This window comes from Seriola dumerili, unplaced genomic scaffold (assembly GCF_002260705.1).
Source record: "Seriola dumerili isolate Sdu_G_001 unplaced genomic scaffold, Sdu_1.0 BDQW01000066.1, whole genome shotgun sequence".
In the NCBI taxonomy this organism is placed as follows: domain Eukaryota; kingdom Metazoa; phylum Chordata; class Actinopteri; order Carangiformes; family Carangidae; genus Seriola; species Seriola dumerili.
In genome coordinates this window covers 3,921,772-3,941,396 of record NW_019174321.1, presented here as the reverse complement: position 1 = coordinate 3,941,396, position 19,625 = coordinate 3,921,772, and the positions used below count along the sequence as shown (strand labels likewise).

At 40.0% G+C, this 19,625-nt stretch overlaps 1 protein-coding gene across 2 annotated transcripts in view; it reads right to left on the bottom strand.

Moving 5' to 3' along the window:
- The window catches only part of LOC111219414 (solute carrier family 12 member 5-like), a 91,210-nt gene that overhangs the window by 29,395 nt on the left and 42,190 nt on the right, over positions 1–19,625 (bottom strand). For both annotated transcript variants that reach the window (XM_022742081.1, XM_022742082.1), the window contains exons 2-3: positions 13,578–13,678; positions 12,916–13,053 (exon numbers count right to left, since the gene is read on the bottom strand). In XM_022742081.1, coding sequence (XP_022597802.1) covers positions 12,916–13,053; positions 13,578–13,678 — 239 coding nt within the window. The remainder of the gene's footprint in view (positions 1–12,915; positions 13,054–13,577; positions 13,679–19,625) is intronic.

The following is a 19,625-nucleotide window of genomic DNA, read 5'->3' as shown; positions in this document are numbered from 1 at the left end:
CCGATATCCAGCCATGACCCACTTTACCAAGTGAGAGCGCAGACCTTAACTGTCACATCATGACATCACCGATAACATGGGAACAAACCTTCGCTGCTGCATCTCTGCTTTAACAAACAGCATGAATAGAGGGCTGATTAGCTGCGCTTTATGTCAGTGAAGACGGTATTACACACGAGGATTTGTCCTAAAAAGGTTTATAGTTCACTAATCAAAAACTAAATGTAGCTGTGTGATAAGAATTCATCTCAAATGAGCAATTTCAGCAAAATGGGGATTACAAGCTCCACCAGGCTCCACACACTTGAGAGCTTACTGAATCAATGTTATTTATTGGAGCTGCTTGTTAGATTACTTTAGTTCTGTCAACCAAATACTAATCTTTTTATGGATGGGATCATATATATACTGTTAAACCACTGAAGCAACAAGCGAAACACACAAACATCAGCCCAGCTGATGCCATCCTAATGCAGAACTGCAGTACCAGCAGGTTAAAGGAATAGTTTGATATTTTTGGAAATTCTTTCTGGCTGAGAGTTAGATGAGGAGATTGATACAACTTTCATGTCTGGCTGGTAAATATAAGGCTACACCCAGCTGTAGCCGTTTAGCTTAGCTTAGAATAGCATGGAGACTGGAAACAGCTACAAACAGCTGTTTTTAGATTTGGTTTTTGTTCAGATCAAACAAACAAGATATAAAATGTTAATTCGTGAGCTTTAGAGGTGCTGGTACAGGCAGGTTTAGTTACGTTCGCACACTCAGGCTAGCTGTTTCTGTCTTTTTTCAGTCTTACCATACACACATGAGAGTGGTATTGACTTTCTCATCTAACTCTTGGCAAGACAGCAAATTAACATGCTTTCCAAAATGTTCCCAAAACTATTCCATTAGAGCATTAACAGCAGCAGCAGTTTACCTGCTGAATGTGTCATCTTCAAGTAAATGAAGTAATAGCTTCGACAATTTTGACAGTCGTGTCACCTGCTGGCGTTGACTGTTACAAGCTCTTCTTTTTCCATTTCTTTTTTAATTGCTCTGTGTCTGCCTGTTTTCAACATGCACAATGTACGGGTTTTGCAAATTGAAGCAATTAAGTCAGGATAACAATAGCTGCTATGATAAGAAATTTCAACTAATTTCAAAGGATGTTTTTCAACTGTAAAACATCCTGCTCGTTTCTTGAATAAACAAATTGGCAAATACATCAATATCGGTATCAGTCAAGCTGATTTATATCTACCTTTTTATCTTCTGCCTTCAAAATGCATTGTGAAACAATGATGTTGTTTGGAGGGAATCTTGAACACTTCATGGTTATCGTTGCTGCTCACCAATATATTTCTCCAACAGTAGTTGGTTATTAAATTTGCTGTAACAGGATGGACACTACACAAGATAGAGGATTTAAAAAAGAAGCTCTGCACCGGGACGTGACAGCAGATGCTGAATTCATAAACCAGACTTATAATCACATCATCCTGACAAGTGGCTGACATCAAATGAATAATATTGTGTCTGATGCTACAGTATGTGATTTGTTTGGAGAGGCTCGCTTTCCAGCATTAATAATGTACGGTTTGCAGAGAGGAGAGAGAGCGAGCAAGAGCAGGAGAGAGAAACGGAGCGAAAGCAAGTCCAAACAGGTCTCACAAATATAATTATCTTCTAATTTTCTTTGGATAAACAACAGCGCAAGAGCTCACACTCGGAACTGTAATTAGTGAGCGTATCACTTTGAAAACCCCTGATCCAGCTGAGAACAGCAGCAAATGGCTGATAAACATTTCGAATCATATCGTATCATATATTGCATCACGTGTTTCTCATCTTTATGTGACATTACATTAACGCAGCTTGATATACAGTAGCATGACTAGTCGTAGTCTGCAGCATTTGTAAGAAACACTGTGATAAAACAGAAGGGATCAGGCACCACTTTTAAAATTTTAAATAAAATATAGTGTGTTTGCTCTCATGTGTTCTCTTGATCCTACGCAAACTGCACTTTTTATAATCGACTTAACAAGATCATAAACATAAGAAATTACTATGATTATTATACGGTCCAGAAATGTAAATCATTGAAGCTGTAAGTACTGTTCCTTTGTATTTAAAGGTGCCTTGTTGAGTTATCATGTAAACAAACAAGGTTTCTGTTTGAAATCTGCGTTCTTCTTCACTGCCTTTGTTGGCACATCCCTGCATTTCTGTCTGTAAATCATTGCTCCATAGTGCTACTAGTGTAGTGGTACAAAAACACCGCAGGAAACCTTTAAAATGACAAGAAATTGAGTTTGATGTGAAAACTGAGGCAATATGCAGAGATGTGAGGTGTGAGGTTTATGTTTTTGATGCCGTCATTAGTTTACAGATCCATCGCAGAATAAATCCTGACCTTCTCAGTAATAAGTTGCGAATTTGAATGTTCAAAATTGACGGGGCAACTTTGTCACGGTGGAGAGTGAACTCATTGGTGAGCTGCAGCTTGTCTGTCAGACATTTGTGGTAAACAAATCACACAGAAAGTTAAATCCATCACGGCAAGACAAGACCATCCTCTTTTTATGGAATTTGCCATCGTCTGGTCAGATACAGTTTTCTGAAAATTAAACACAACAGGTTCAAATTTAAAAATGCTCATGCCTTTTGGTTTCTATGCACAGCGTAGCATTTTATGCCTATTCTTATTGCTGCAGTGCTGCTTTGCTTATCACATAAACCTTGTATTGTATTCTGTATTATGTGTTTGGAGTCTGCAGTCTTAATATCCTCAATTGTCTTACTTTGCTTTTCTTTATGTTTGCTTTGTTGCGAAAATAATTTCCTCTTGTGGAACAATAAAGAACTGAAATTGAATCTAATATTCTGTATGCTGTTTAATTTTCTATTGATTGATACCTATAAACATCCTTTTCTCCTTTTGTCACATCACATTTGTCACCATTTTCGTGTGTGTGTGTGCGTGTGTGTGCGCATGCAGTTATCTTCCACAGAGCTGAAATGTAACCTACAATCTCGCCTCCTTTACAAGTTAATCTTCACAGGAGGGGATCTCTCAACCTTCAGCCTCACTGAGCTTTAATCAAAGATCCACATCGTGGCCTCCGCAGGTCGCTGGATGGAGCAGCGGAGAACAAATCTCGTCCATCTCCGTCACCTCCCCCATTATATGACACTGATTTGCACAGTTTGTCTGTTGTCTAAGCTATGCAAATCAGATTGTGACTCAGTGTGACTGTGCCCTTCAGTGTGTGGCAGAGAGGATTTTTCATCATCTGCTTGTCAAGGTCTTAATAAAGTTTTTTTTTTTATGAATACTGAAACCTTGAATGGGCTCTCACCTATTCGTATTATCTAAGAGATGTTTACATACAATATATTTACAGAATATTTATTATCTCTGTGCAGTTTTCTAAATGTTGGTGGCCCAGTATCCAGTACCAGTTATTCTAAGGTCAGTCTAAGTTACATTTACTAAAAAACCAGTCAGTCTACCTTTTTAAACTGAATTTTGTTCTGAAAGGGAAGGAGACAGATTTTAACCCACATTTACAGTAAATAATTACAAGAATAATAGTTTACGTAAAAATAAAAAAGAGAAATTGATCTGTTAAAATTAAAAAAAGACCACATGAGTCGTTTCATTTCTGACACTGTCACTTCTTTCTACCTCCAAATTCTTTGCTTTTCACACCTCTCCCCCTCAGTAGCAATGCTGTAATTAAAAAGACTGAGTTTCCATTGGCAGCTCCTTCGGGGACTTGGTGTGTAATATACATTAGCAGTCAGGTGTTGCAGGCAGAAAGGTTCCCCTGCCATCAGCACTTTGTTGCTAGACCCTAAACTGCTGCCGCTGCACAAAGTGGGCTGAGGTCAGTTTGTAATAACAGGTTATTAAAGGGAAAACCTGTGTGCATTTACATACTGTAGTGTACAATAGCAGACTTAACACCTTCAAGAGGATGAATGCTTTGTAAGTCCTTTCAAGGTGGGTGAATCTAATTAGGAAGGATTTCTAAAACTTCACCGACTTTGTTTTTGTGGCTTTTGAAGTCAAAAAGGTGAACGCATATATTTCACAGGCCCTTTTATTTGGCCAAATCCTTTGCAGTTTCCATTTCAAGTTTCACACATCAAAACAGAAACAGAAAAACTTCCCTAATTGTTGATTTTTATCAAAAATAGATAAGAAAAAAGTATGGCTTCGAAAATTCAAACAGCACATTAAGGTTAGACTGTGGGATCCAAAAAAGATAACATCTTGGCAGAATACTTTGTCAGAAAAGCTTAAAGTACAACTGTGAAAAAAATTAAGTAAGTTAGTTTTGCTCTGTTTTCATTCACTCGTGTAGACTTGGAGAAGGGCAGGTTAAAAAGCACACAGTGACTGAAAATGATAATTACAGATTATACAAATCTGCCCTTAAAAGGTGTGTATATACGATTCAGTGTTACAACAAAAAGGTTTTTATGCCCCACAACACTGCACAGGAGAGTGGAGTGTTGTGTCATGTCATGTCTCGCCTGCTCCCCAACACAATGGAGAACCACAATCAAGCAGACCTTGTATGTTGGCCCGCTGAACGAGTGTCTCGCAGCTGAGTGATAAATTATAATCCACATTCAACAACAGGCTTTGAAAAACAGTGTTTGTCTGCTAGAAATCCTGGGTGTTACATAAGATGTACAGACACAGATAATAGATACTGAGAGGGCTTACATCGAGTCTGAGGACCTAAACATGATAAAACACCTCTGCGGCTTTGGTAAACAGCCTCCGAAACAAAAACATCTGGTGAACTATTGGATGCTTCTTATGACTTTGCACTGAGAAATCGCCGGAAAGTGAAAGTGATGTACCGCTTGTGTATGCATTGAATCAGTGACCCTGTGGGGGAAAAAGGCTGAATGTTTATTGAAATGCCGCTTTTCTATTTTCATTCAATTGGCGTTTCATTTGTTCATTTGTACACAGGGATTGCGGTCCCGACCAGTGTCCGCTCTGACAGACACACATGGTCTCACACACACACACACACACACACACACACACACACACACACACACACACACACACACACTGTATGAGTGTCTGGTTAATGGGCTGGGAGCCAGCGGTGTGATGATTTCCCTGGAGAGCGAGCCACCATGAGCAAAGGGAACACTGACTGCTGCAGAGCCACAGGTAGGCCAATGTGGCACCGCTGAAACTTGGAAGGAACAGCTGCCCACCAACCCCCTGGGAGGTGCAGTCACCCCACTGAATGGATGGCTCAGGTGTGTTAGACGCACAACAGGACCTTTCACTACATCTGTCCTGGCATCTACTTCAGATTCACTGCCTCCTGCTGCCCTACCACTTACCACTAGCTTCTCACCAGACCCCGTCTCTACACCCTCTACATCTATATCAGATGCACTTCCACTGGCCGATCCACTGAACTCTGAAGCTCACTGAAGCAATATCCAAACAGGGTATTGCAGAAAGAAAAAAAAAAATCCTCCATTTCTTTCAATTCCAGGACTGTCCTCACTGTAAAAATAACAGCACGGAGTTATTCATTCAATTATTTAAACCAATCTGTGTTTAAACCTCCTGACAAGCAAATGTAGAAGTAGTGGGACCTTTGCTGTAGTGTTGGATTTGGGTGGATGACTGGGTCGACAAAGTGTGTGACTGTGACATGGGAAAAACCCAAATTCAGTCCATCAGGGTAACCAATTTCCAAGACTATCAATTTAATCAAAAATATAGTACATAATGAAAAAGTGTGGCTTTGTAAATTAAAATAGCAAAGGGAGGATAGGCTAGGTTTTATAAAAATGAAACCATTAGTTGACTAATAGACTGAATTTGAACCTCAACCAGAGAAGTGGCAGATTAGAAAACTCTCATATGAGTCACTTTGGAGCGATGCTGACAAGCATAGCTTCCTTTAAAACTGCAGTTTCATACTGTATATTATTTATCATGTATAGACTGTATTGATCATTATTTTCCTTTCCTTCTCTTTGCTCACACCCCCACAGTTTTATCTGGACCCTCCGACGGACATCTCCTGAATTGCAGAGGTTAGCAACGGTGGCACTTCCTCTCTATCAGACGTAAGAGCTTTTAGAAGAGAAGAATTAAAAAGGGAAGGTGAAAGGAACTCCATATTCTCAGCTAGCTGCAGGGGAGAGAAAATGAAAGTGAAAGAGGGCAGAGGAGGAGGGGGAGGAATGTGGGGAGACTACATATACATGTACATCTAACGTTACAGTAGAGGGGGAAGGAAGTGCCCAAGCCCTCGGGCTCTGGGACACCCTGCCAACCTGCTTAGGCTGACAAAACCAGTGTCATCTGTTAAATCGCTTCTTACAGGGATTTTTACATTTTTATGCTCAGTGGCAGGACCGGCATCCACTGCACACTGAAATCCCCAATAGCTGTGGTGTCAAATTTTTATTAATTCCCTGTTGGAGCTGCACCTTCCCTCAAAGGCCGGCTGATAGCCACGTACACATGGATCACATCATCGAATCCAACATCATGAAAGTTTTGTCTGTCTCCATTTCCAACAGGTCAGAGGATTCCCATCAATCCGTGTATATGATGATTAATTCATCAATAAGTTAATACATCAAAGTACCATGTTAGGAGGAGAGGAGAGGAGAGGAGAGGAGAGGAGACACGAAGAGAGGAATGAGAGGAGAGGAGGAAGAGGAGACGAGACAAGAGTGAGGAAGGAGGAGAGGAGATGAGACGAGATGAGACAGAAGGAGAGGAAAGGAGAAGAGAAGAAATAGAATAAGAAGAGAAGAGAGGAGAGGAGATAGAAGAAGAGGAGAGGAGACGAGACAGGAGGAGAGGAAAGTAGAAGAGAAGAGGAGAAGAGAAGATAGAAGAAGAGGAGAGGATGGACATTTGCAGTATCGTCACTGTGGAGGCAGAGACAGAGGCGTGAAGTGGAGCGGGTGAGGTGGAGGAGGTGGAGGAGGTGGAGGGGGGGGGCTGGCTAATGACAGCGAGGGAGGCAGACTGGGAGCTCGTAGCACCATTTCCACGCTCTGCTGGCCAAACAGGAGCTGATAGGGGAAATGTGTTTCTACTCAGGTGTGCTGAATTATTAAACAGACAGCGAGAGGAGAGGCCAGCGAACATCAGCCTCACTGACCGGCTGTGGACGAACCAGTCACTCAGCGGTCAATGCTCTCTCTATGTGTGTGTGTGTGTGTGTGTGTGTGTGTGTACACATGTGTGTGTAAAAACGTTATTCACTGGTTATCTGTAAAACACTGACTGCTGTAGCCAGAAGTCCTCTGTGGTGCTGAAGGCTCACCACCTCGAAATAGCATCTTACATGTGTTACTAGAATATTCTAGGTTAAAAGACTCCACAAAGCCTCATGTGTTACCACCAGTTGTGAAACCTCTATTTAGCCGCACTATCAGATTCAAGGCTAAAAGTCTCGTTATCCACTAATGGACATGTTCTTGTGAACAGTAGCTACACCGAATCTCTTGCTATCTGAGATCCAGGTCAGCAGCAGAGGACAGGTGAGCTGAAAATCTTTCCACTGCAAAAACACACAATAGTGTTTTAATCCAGTTGAAATATGAACAGTGGTATCAAACAAAAAAATCTGCCAGTAAAGTCAGGAAAAGACGCTTGATAAGACCTCAACAAAACACTATCTGAACTAAAACCCTGTAAAAACAAAACAAGAAAACAAAAGTATCAAGACTATTAACAGATTTAAGATAAATCTGGATCAGATCAATCATCAATAATTTATCTTGAAAAAAAGTTTGATGATTTTATGCAAATGGCGACAACATAATTTATCTTGAATGAGAAAAAACAAGATTAATCAACTAATTAATCAATTGATTGATAGAAAAAAGAATCTGGAACTATTTTGATGGTTGGTTAATAATTTCAGTCATTGTTCAAATGGAAATGCCAAAGAAAATGTTGGTTCAAGTTTCTCGGAGTGTATTTGCCGTTTTTCCTTCTTCACGTCATTTAAAACTGAATCTTTGGTTTTGGGACGAAACCAGACAAATAAAGATGATTGACGTTTCATAGACTAAGTGGTTAATTGATAATTATAAAAAATAATCAGCAGATTACTAACAATAATAATAATTGGACTCCTACATAGAACAAATACCTCCACTAAGCCTGTTAGCCTGGTGTCTTTGCTAAATGGCTATAAGCTGTGATATTTCTGTTTAGCACCACAATGAACTCACATGCTCGCTGCTGTGATATATAACATGAACTGACATTAATCAGGATACATCCTTCAGAAGGCTGCTGATGGGAATACTGATCCGATGCACCAAGTTTAAATGAGAGGGGGGGGGGGGGGGGGGGGGGGGGGGGGGGGGGGGGGGGGGAGGGGGGGGGGGTGCGATGGGGGGGGGGCTAAGAGCGGGGATCATAAAACACCCAGAAAGGAAACAACGTTTATGTGAGGGAACATTGCCCTGCAAAAAGCAGAGGCAGGGAGCGTATGGAATTATGTTCCTGTAATTCTCGGTGAGAGCAGTTGTCCAGAAAATGACTTGAATAAAAGTTCATGGTTTGTATTGTGTTTAGTTTGGTTGATTTGCAAGATATCATAGAGCAAATATAGTACAGTATATGTTAAGTTGAATTTTATTGGATAAACAAAATATATGAAGCTACTTCAAACTGACCATCAGTTTTCATATATTGTCATTTTGCACACTGCCACTGGAAGGTATTACATATAATATTAAACACAGTGAATGAAGACATAAATCACTACATTTGGCAACGAGGAAAGAGTCAAAGTAATTACTGAGATGAAAAGCCAAGGTAAAATTCTTGGCATTTTTATAGACCCAAAAGCAAGAATTAGAGATTTAGAGAAGCTAATTTTGTCTATTGCAAAGGTCTCTTGTCTTGTCCTCCCATAAAGATCATTTGACAACTGCAGTGCAGTCAGGACGCTGGTTTCTAATAAGAACCAGGGGAACCGAACGCGACTCCTGTTTTTAAACCATTACACTGGCTTCCATTTAGTTATGGAACAGATTTTAAAGTGCTGCTTACTTTACAAAACACTACGACCCAGAGCCTAAATATATTTCTCACGATGAAGAATATAAACATGGCAGAACCCGTGACTCTTGTTGGAAACGAACATGACGATGCTGCACACAGATGGAACCGACTTCTTGATGATCTTGAATGCGTCCCCATGTTCGCCGCTTTCAAATCTTGAATAGAAACTACTGCACTTTTATTTCTCCTATTGCATTTGGGACAATTGTATTTCTTATGTATTATTTTTTGTTTTATTTGTATTTCATTTCATTTTCCTCTTCACTGTTTTTTCTAAACCTGCACTGACATATTGTCAGCTGGAGACAAGTTTCTGTCCAGCCAGCAAATCTTAAGTCCAATATTCACTATTTGTTTTTTAGCTTTGTTTTGGTTTCCACCAAATACCTGGTTCTTTAGCAGCTACATGCTCCCACTATGTTCACCAGCTAGTCACCAACTTTGTCTACAGTATTAGTCGTTTGGTGTCTTGCAGGTAGTGTTGAGTGGATTTTGCTAGAAACAGTGCTGATGAAAGTGGTGAGGGTGAACTAAAACAGTAGAGCTCAGGGCTGAAAAAACAAAACAATGAGCTGAAATGCTGAGCAGAGCTGGGGGGAAAGTGCAGAATCAGATAATTCTCAGTGGGTTCATCATGAACAACCCCTTTCACATAAAAGAAATCATTTGATTCAGTGTTATAAAGCTTTAAATGTTGTTCTGAAACACTTTGAATCACCTCTGAGTTTAAAAGGTGCCTTCCCTTCCTGTGTTAAAGGAATAAAGTCAGAGAAGAGAAAATCGACAGCAGATTAGCAGTGACTGGTTTCCATCTTGACCTGTGCGACCTCCAGACTGCTCCCTCATGTCACACGCCAACCAAATCTCTAATCTTGGCTTTCACACTGCGACAAAGAAAGCCTGCTGCTTTGCTCTGCCTCTCTCACAACTCACTTACTCCCTCACTCGAGGGACCGATGATGAAGGAGATGGAGAGTGAGGAAGAGGGAGAGGGAGTGGAGTGAGAAATAGAAGGAAGGCGATAGGGGGAGGGGGAGGGAGAGGGGTCGTTGTGTGAGCGATAAAACGCCACAGGCTGCCTTAATGAAAAGCCTCTCATGGCGATGGAGAGATTGCCTGTGGAATGTGCTGCTGATTGGAGAAGCAGCAGCTTGGTGTAGCGTGCAGACTAATTAACGTATTGAAGGGGTTGAGGTGACAGGGGGGAGATTAGACCTGCTCCCAGGGTTAGCTGAGCCGGGGACTGAGCCAGACAAATACACCTTATGTCTGGGACAACTGGGAGAACTGGAATAATGGAGGACTGTGCAACTAGCAAACAAAGTGAAGACATGTTGGACTGATGTTGAATTCCCACAGGCACAGTTGCTGGTTAAAGCTGCTACCTGCATTTTTTTGTACAATCAGGACATAATAGAAAGAGCTTTAAAACGTGTTTGAAGGTTAGGTCAACTAAATTACATTTGCCTTCAGAAACAGTGTCCCTATTACTCTTGATAATCCCCAGAACAGTTTTCATGTATTTCTTCAGTATAAAGTTGTTCCAGTGAAAACTGTTATCTTCATAAACTGAGAAGCTGTTTCTGGAAAATATACTATCTGTTTTTCTAGATATCACCAGAAGCAAAAAGAAATATGTATTACGTAAGTGACAAGACGGGCCGGGTCTAGCTGGTTAGCGTGCTAACTCTAGTAGAATAAAATATGTGATAAGAGACAACATTAGTTGACTTATGTTATTATTAAATTATAAATTGTTGTGTAATGAATGGGGAAAAGAGCTAGTAAGAGAAGAACAACGCCTGACTCCTCTCTCACCTCCATGCAGCTGGCCAATGACAGCATCAAGTGGGTTTGAATGTCGGCTCATCTGTCTCGGGAAGTTACAGACAGACTCCCACCCACCTACCCCCATCTGATGTTGGAAAGGTGTCAGGAAGTGTCTGACACTATACGACAATCTGATATGCAGTTTGGAAGGACTATAAATCCAGTTTACAGCTGGCGGCTCTGTGGGGCAGACTTGAGAGCAACGATACTTTGAGCTAAATGTTAACATCAACATCCTAGCAATGCTCACAATGACAAAAATTAAAAACATCTCCAAGACAAACGAGCAAACTCAACCTGACGATAAGATGTGGCTGAAATCTACAGAAAAACCAAGTGGACCTTGGGATGAGATTTATTTAATTAATTTTTTTGTCAAAAATTGATTTTTCCATTTTTATGCACTTTGACTTTCTGTTTTCTTTAGATGATGCTGATTTTGCCACAGTATTTTGTGTAAGAGAGGTACACATGCAGAAATCACTACAGTCATGAGGTCAATTGTACTTATAAACCTTATCTCCACTGTCAGTATAAAATGTTTTTTTTTCCCTGAGGATCCACTGTTTATCTACAGGACTCATCTGGATTCACAGTGGATAAAGAGGACAGTGTATCAGATAGATACTCTGGCATCCAAGGTCATCATCAGTGATTTGCTTCAAGGTGAGGAAGGAGGAAGACCTGAGTGAAAGCAAAACCGCACAAGAGGAAAGGAAAGGAGTGATTTTAAAAGTGAGCGTGAAATATGTTAACATGTGAATCAGCCTTCCACAATAACTTGGCATAATGTCTTTCATTATTTGCATCATCATCATCATCGTCATCGTCTCTTCTCATTTCAGCTTTGCTGTATTACATCTTGCTGTGCGGCTAAAATCACCATTTCCCACAGGATTAATAATGTAGCTGCCTCTCTGTCGATCAAGTGCTGAGGAAAAAAAAACAGTAAACTCCTTCCTGCTGGCATCTCAACACCCAACAGCAGAAAATACCAAGGGATGATGTGGAAGGAAGTCATTAGTGAGTGGCATTTAAGATGCAATCCAGTAACACAAGCAGGGGATTTATAATATCAACAAAGAATGACTGACAAGTTCTAAACCACTGGAGTTTTTCTGGCTCTCCAGTGAGTGTGTTAACAAAACAATAAAAAAAAAAAGGATTTGTGATGTAATCTAATGGAAATCTATAAATCTATATTTGGTAACACTTAACGACCAACGCTTGGCAACAAACATAACAACCTTTCTTAGGTGAACAAGTTGTCCAGAGCACACCATAAACAAGATTACGGCAGCAACAGTGATGCATCTATGCACACAGCGTCAGACTGGTGTAAGCTAATTTTAATAATTTGTTTAAGAAGGAAACATTTTTTCAGAACTGGAAAACCTGCTCTTTTTGTGCCGACAGTTTAAACTATCATTTCATCATTATTATTTACACTGTAGCTGGTAACATCATTACTCTGAGCTGTGTCAAACTGGTACTGCAGCAACATGGAAACTGCAGCATACCGTGCATATCCCATTAAACGTGGTTAAAAGCAGCTTAAGAATATTTAAATGTTTTTACAAATAGATGATAAACACTTTAGCAGCTACATGCATTATAATCCATAACCATATAATGCTTATTATACACAATGACTCTAGAAACCCTGTTAATGTTTTTTTGTTTATTGCAACACATTTCGAGCTATGTTTGCAGTTTTTTTTTTTTTTTTTTACTGATTTTCAGAAGAAATACAAACTTTTTATTATTTTTTTTATTAAAAGGGAGATGGTCAGTGTCACCTGATTTTTACCCAGATCGTACATCCTCATGCAACCAAGATTTGTTTTCTAGTAAACAAACAGATGAGTGATAACTAAATCTATGTACTGTGAGTTAGACTGTGTTAACTTTAGTATACAATATTCCTAAATACAGTATATTTGCAAGCATGAATGCATAGATTTATGTTCTGTGACGCTTGTTGTATTTCTGTTAAATACCTTGACGGGTTTCTTGCGCGATGACTCGGCCTCGTTGTTCTCGGCCTCCTCATGCTCCTTGCTACCTTGGGGCAGGTTGGAGTAGTTGGCCAGGCTGCTGAGAAGAGACGACACCATGGGGCTGGTGTCCATCTCCTCCTGCAGAGAGACAAACACCGGCAGGAAGGCTGGAGTCAGTGTTTTCATCTTTGTTTTTAACCCCCCTCGGCATGTCATGAGTGTTTCATCAGGCCACAGAAGATCAGTAAAAATTACTTTTTTTTAAAAAGTACTTTTTTGCTAATTCCAACCCACAACCCCCAAAAAACAAAGAGCTTACACACTAAAATGTTCATTGACTGATTTTGTTTAATTTTTCTTGTTTATTGTAGAAATCCCTCTGAGAACAAAATGTAAATACACTAATGTAGATCTGTGGCAAATTGCTTTGTTGAAGTTCTCTCCTGAAGCAGTGAGAGATTTGCTTGCATTAACCTGAGGTCCCCACATGCCCTTCACACAGTAATTATCCTCATTAATCAGTGTCAGAGCCCCAATTCAATCACTGAATTGTGAGAATGAGTGTATCCTGTTTCTTACTATCATAACTGTTAACAAACCAGTGTATGTGTGTGTGTGTGTGTGTGTGTATGTGTGTGTGTGTGTAGAATATCGGACTGTACCTCAAACAAGGCCATGTTCTTGCCGTCATACTGCTGGCTCTTCTCTGCGGCAGCATCACTGCTGTTGATGAAGGGGCTGCTCTCCTTGGGGTTACTGTCGCCTGGAAGAAACACACACACACACAGTTCACTTTTAGACTGCACTGAAATAAAGCAGAGCATGCAGCAGGAGTCGTGTTACAATAACCCTTTCATGGGCTAACAACCAATTTAAGGAACAGATTAACTTTTGAAGTGTTTATTTATTAATTAATTTATTGATTGTTTAAGCAAAGAGACACACATGCACAAGGCTTGAGCAAGAGGAGCTCTGCCAGAAAAGGAGGGGGAGGCTTGTCGTCTCCATAAAGCGCCCACAGAAATGCAGAGAAACAGAACCAAAGCTAATGGAGTGTGCGTTCACAATATGTGCAGTGCTATATATTCCATATGGCCATGGGAAGAAAGCAAAACTGGAAGATCTCAATCAGTTTGTCGCTACACTGACAAACCAGATCACAAGTCTGAGCGCTAACGCAGAGAAAATAATAAGAAATGTTCAAACAGCTTTTTACCCTCAAAACACACAACAGTAGAAACAACGTGATGTTATTTAGGTGACAGCTTGCTGCAGGCATCACGCCTCCATTGAGGAGCATCTGCCCACAAGTTCACAGTCTAAGACACAGGGCACATCTCCAAAACAAACTATTTCTGTAGGACAGCATCCAACTCTTGGGATATTTATTGATTGGAAATTCTACAAGATGACTGACAAGCTCATTGATTTGAAAATAGATCACAAACAGCACCAGACTTTGGTCGATCCATTTTTACAATGTGAATGTTCAACTACAACCATATATGGAATTTTTTTTTTTTTTTTTGACAATTTAAATTAATTAAGCCTAAAGAGTTAATGAAACAAAAGTGAGCATGAAAACACAAGGACACAAGTGAGAGAAAAGAGAAAATGAGCCGACCTTGGATGTTAACAAGCTTATAATGCAAAACTTTCTGAGGCACTTTTATTTCGTTTTTTTTTTATTAAAGCCTTCCAGCGAATAAACTTCTTTATTGTGAAGTAGACACAGGAAGTGTTGAGTAATTGTCACAAGCAGTAACTAGTTCCCTTAGTTAGGATTAACAAGAAGTTGGAAGTTTTGGACCTTTAATCCTTTTTTAAACTTTTTTTTTTTTTTTTTTTTAAAAACCACAGGTGCTCATTGCAACACACACATTGAGGAAAAGAAATACCTTCACCTGTGCCGTCGCCAGAATTACAATGGTTGAATTGTGATTCTAAATGAGATACTTGTGGAGGCTCTGTGTATGTGGAGAATCCAGAAGTTGTAATGGTTGGCACCCTTCATGTACTGTTAGTACAAATGAGAGAGCTGCAGCTACACTTTAGTGGCTGATGTAAGGAAGCTATAAAAAGTGCAGCTGGTCAGTTCGGGTTGCCTCATCTGTTCACCTTCATATTTCTGGTGCAGATATGTTTGTTTACAGGGAAGAATCTCCTAGGAAGCAGATTGAAGAAAGGCTCAGCAATCTTGTTCTTCATTCTTGTTCTTTTGTGTGAATGACTTTGCGTTCTGTAATCTAGCAAAACACTTGCCAGTGCAAATCCAATCCACACTGCAAGTGTGCTTTTTGTTAGACAGAGAATAAGAAAATGTAAACATGATGACTTTTGGTATAATTATTTAAAAAAGAAAAGAAAAGCATAATACTGACTCATCTTTCACATAGTGTTGAAGCAGTGCTATGACTCTGGTGCATTTGCCCATTATTTTTGGATCATTTAGGCTGGGAGTGACCTCTAGTGCGGTATGTTTGTGGTGTGAAAGAATGTGAAACTAACTACAGGATTTTATGGTCTTGACTTGAGCTAAACCACTAAAAATAATCCGGTCTGATATATTGGCCAATATTAGTTTATTGTAGATATACTGGTATCAGTGTATATGACAGCAGATGAGTGGGAAGAAGTTGCAGCATAAAAATGCCACATTAGATTTGAGATAACTTACAGTGTATATACACTATACTACAGTTTGTATCAGAGAGCGAGAGAGATCTGAGAAGTTGATGATTCAACAGTAAAATGTCCCCCTTCCTTACGTGTTTAAACTACCACTAAATCTTTATAACGGTCTTATAATGGAGCTGTTGGAGCAGCTTATAGAAGATCCTTTATTAACTATGGTAACACATATACATGTGACTATGTGAGAGAATGTGAGATGAAATGATGTACAGGTGTGAAAGCGACTTACATCCAATTCAGAACTGTCAACAACGCAACGCTGAAAAGATCGGTTCACTGTCATCGATCACGCCTTCGAAAGTGACCAACACTGAGACAAGTCAATAAATAATCTCGCACATTCTTAATTATGTGTAGAATAGAAATAAATCTACATGGCACAACGATGAAAACAGCGACAAACCAGAACCATTGAATGAGTCTGACTTGATTTGACGCAGTAGATCACAGAGGCTGTAACCACCACTCCACCACACAAGCCTCATTTGGATTTTGTTATTTTACACCTCACTATTTAGAGCCCTAACCTTTGATTAGCCTTAGTACTTGAACTGCCTCCTGGCCAGACGTTTGCCCTTGTCAAGAAAAATAATTAAATTCAGAATCACTTTGTTCACCAAGTGCAGTGAAGGTCTTGGTGGTGAAGGCGGCGCAGAGTACGCCGTCTTATTTGCGCGTTCTCCTTCGAGCATCTCTTGAGGGAGACAGCAGATTGCTCTCCCTCTGGCTCTCGGTCCTGTCTTGGACTGAGCACCGCGAGACCAAGTTATTTATAGCCAGGATGCCGCAGCCATGTGCCATGACGTCGGGGCACTGCTAACAGCCGGCACACTGTTCTACAGAGACAGAGCAATAGGGCCACTCAGACAGGGACACTGAGAAAAGGGGCCGTGCATGAAGATTCAGAGCACGAAAAGAGCACAGAAGCAGAGCACAGAAGCAGAGAACAGAAGCAGAGAACAGAAGCAGAGAACAGAAGCAGGCAGAGGAGAGGTTAATGGAAAGAGATGAAAAGTGAGGGAATGAGGGTGCGGACGAGAAGATGGAGAGAGACGCAGATAGATGGGGCGAGAGCGAATGGTGACACGGAGAGAGATATGGGCTTGGACAGACAAAGACGAGGCAGCCAGACCTGAAATGGGAACCTGCAGCAGGAGAGAGGGAGAGGGAAGAGAGAGACACACTTATGTCTCTGGCCGCAAAATGTAAAAGCTTCTGCTGCACTTAAGGTTGAGCTCACTTTGACCTGCAGGTTAAAACACACACAGTGGTTAAAAGCGAGAGCGTCCTACAGAAGGTTTTCAGAACACGTGGATTATTTAGTTGCCTCTTCAGACCATGTGAGGATGATACGACTCTATGAAACAAGACCTGCAGGAGAATAATATCAGGCTCGCTGTATGCTGCAGAGACGAGATAAACATCCATGAACACAAATGAACAGGTGAATGCAGCGTCTGCACGAATGTGTGCATTTAAACATGGACTGATTCTGAAACCACCACCTACAATCTTCCTGTATTTACTCTCTGGCATTTTATTTGAATAAAACAAGTATAAAAATTATGGACAATAAATCAGTATGTCCATCCTCTCTGATGTGAGGATTTGCTGCTTCTCTATGTTCTATACAATTTCAGATTGAATGTTGTATGTAAGACTGTGCGTCTGGAAAAAAATAATCTATGGCCTCTTTTTCAGTATTTCCTGACATTTTACCAACTAAACAATTAATAAGTTAATTGAAAAAATAACATACAGCGCAAATCATAATGAATATTGGAATAACTGATAACACTTAAATATCTATCAAGTTAGACACATGAATTCCTCTGAGGGACGTTTAAGTTCTACTTTCTGATATTTTGAATAATATTTGTATTCATATATTTGTAATTGTTTTAACTGGTGTGTCTGTGTGTGATCTTTTTTTGCATGACTGAATCGGTCTGTTGTGATCTTGTATATATGTAATTTTTTCTCTCTTGTAAAAGATGTTGGGATCTCAGTGAGACTTTCTGGACAAATAAACCTTTAATAACTAACTCGGTACATGACATGAACAAGCAGTCACACAGTTAGATTTGGTGTAAAAAGGCTCTTAAAGAATCCAAGCAACGACGAGGATTGTGAGGGAAAACTAATCCTCAACAATAGAATAAATGCAGCACATTAAGGAGGAGGCTGGGGTGGAGAAGAAAGCCGTGGCAGCGAACAGCGTCTGTCAGGTTACAATAACCAGGCTGTAAAACCCGTCAGCTGGTAGCCAAACAGAATGAATGGGCCTGTGGTGTTGAAGCATGAATGAAACAGATGACAATCAGCTAATGCATGTGTGCCTTAAGTTCTCGACCTGAACTAACACTATGCATTATGCAACACTGCACCTGTCAGTGATGGCCGGAAATGACGAAGCCTCTGAGAGCTCATGTCTCACTACAGATGACCCTATGCAGTACTTGCTATGAAGGGAATACACACACATTAACATGCACTCAAACAGAGCACTAGTTAAGGGATCAAAGGGACAAGTTATCTGAGCGCACGCACATACACACACACTCCCACAGTTGAATATCTGAAGGGCTAATGCCCCAGAGAGAACTTCTCTATCCTATCACTTATCTCTCCACAGTCCATTTCTCCCCATCGTCTAATAATTAAAACTCCCTCATCAAAAGAATGATGGATACCCCCTTTCTGGAAAAATGACAGAGCCCAAAAGAGTTTTTGCTCCGACCGCATCCCCCAAGCAGCTTATCCTCCTTCAATCTGGTGGGATCCGTCCAACAATGGCTCTCACTATCAAAGCCTCTCGCTATCTATGGTCAAAATCCAGAGCTTTACTGCTCACTGAGCATGTGATCATCTTCTAAATCCTCAACAAAACAAAAACACGGAATCTACACTCGTCTCTCATTTTCATGTAGTTGACATTAACAGAAGCAGCAGTTTATTGTGAACATATTGAAACTCATGCTTTGTACACTCTGGTTTACAACCTAGTTACTCTTGTGCCAAGCAAGACAATGAATGGGGGTTTTTTACTATAACAGACACATTTACTGCGCTGTCCGTGATCATCATATGATTGTTTTATGTTCAAAACGACTTGCAAAGGTGCCTTGTTTGTAGCATTGGAGAGATGCTGCATTTGCACAGTGACACAGTGGAAGGCCATTCACCCCCAAATACGGCGACTACCACAACGCTCCTCTGATGACACCGACACTGAGAGCTGAAACAATCAGTCGATCTACAGAAAAATAATTTTCATAATCACTGAAGATATTTATCAACAATTCTTGCTCCAGCTTCTTAAATATACGAATTTGCTGCTTTATAAACTGAATATGTTTAAGTGTGGGAGAAAAAGAATTAACTTTTTGAAAATGTCACCTTGAGCTCTAGAAAATAATGAGGATTTTTCACTTTTTTCCACATTTTGCAGACTAAATCTTCAATTTATTATTTGACAAATTAGCCACACCGCAACTAATGATTATTTTCATAATGGATTCATTTGTAGATTATTTTCTTGATGAATCTATAAATCTATAAAATGTCAGGAAATAGTGATAAACTGTAACAACTTCAGTCCAAAAAGCAGCAGTATTTCGTTAACTGTCACACAAGATAAAGAAAAGTTAGAAGCTGGCATGAACTTTACAATGTTTGGCATTTTTGTTGGAAAAAAATGATTTAAGCTATCAATGGATAATAAAAATTGTTGTTGACCTTTGTTATTGTTATAGCTCTAATCAATAAATTAATCAATACTAAAACAGGGGTTATAATGGCACCGGTTTCACTATAGAGAAATACTGAGTTAATTTAGTCTGTTTTTGAATTCCACTGATTGACGAATGAGTGACGTGAGACTGCGATACCAAATTTTATAATACATATATTTAAAAAAATAATGTTGCTATTGTTTAGATTATATTTCAATGAGTAATACACTGTATACAGTATGTGATCGTACATTGAGTCTAAGATAAAAACATCCAGTGCAC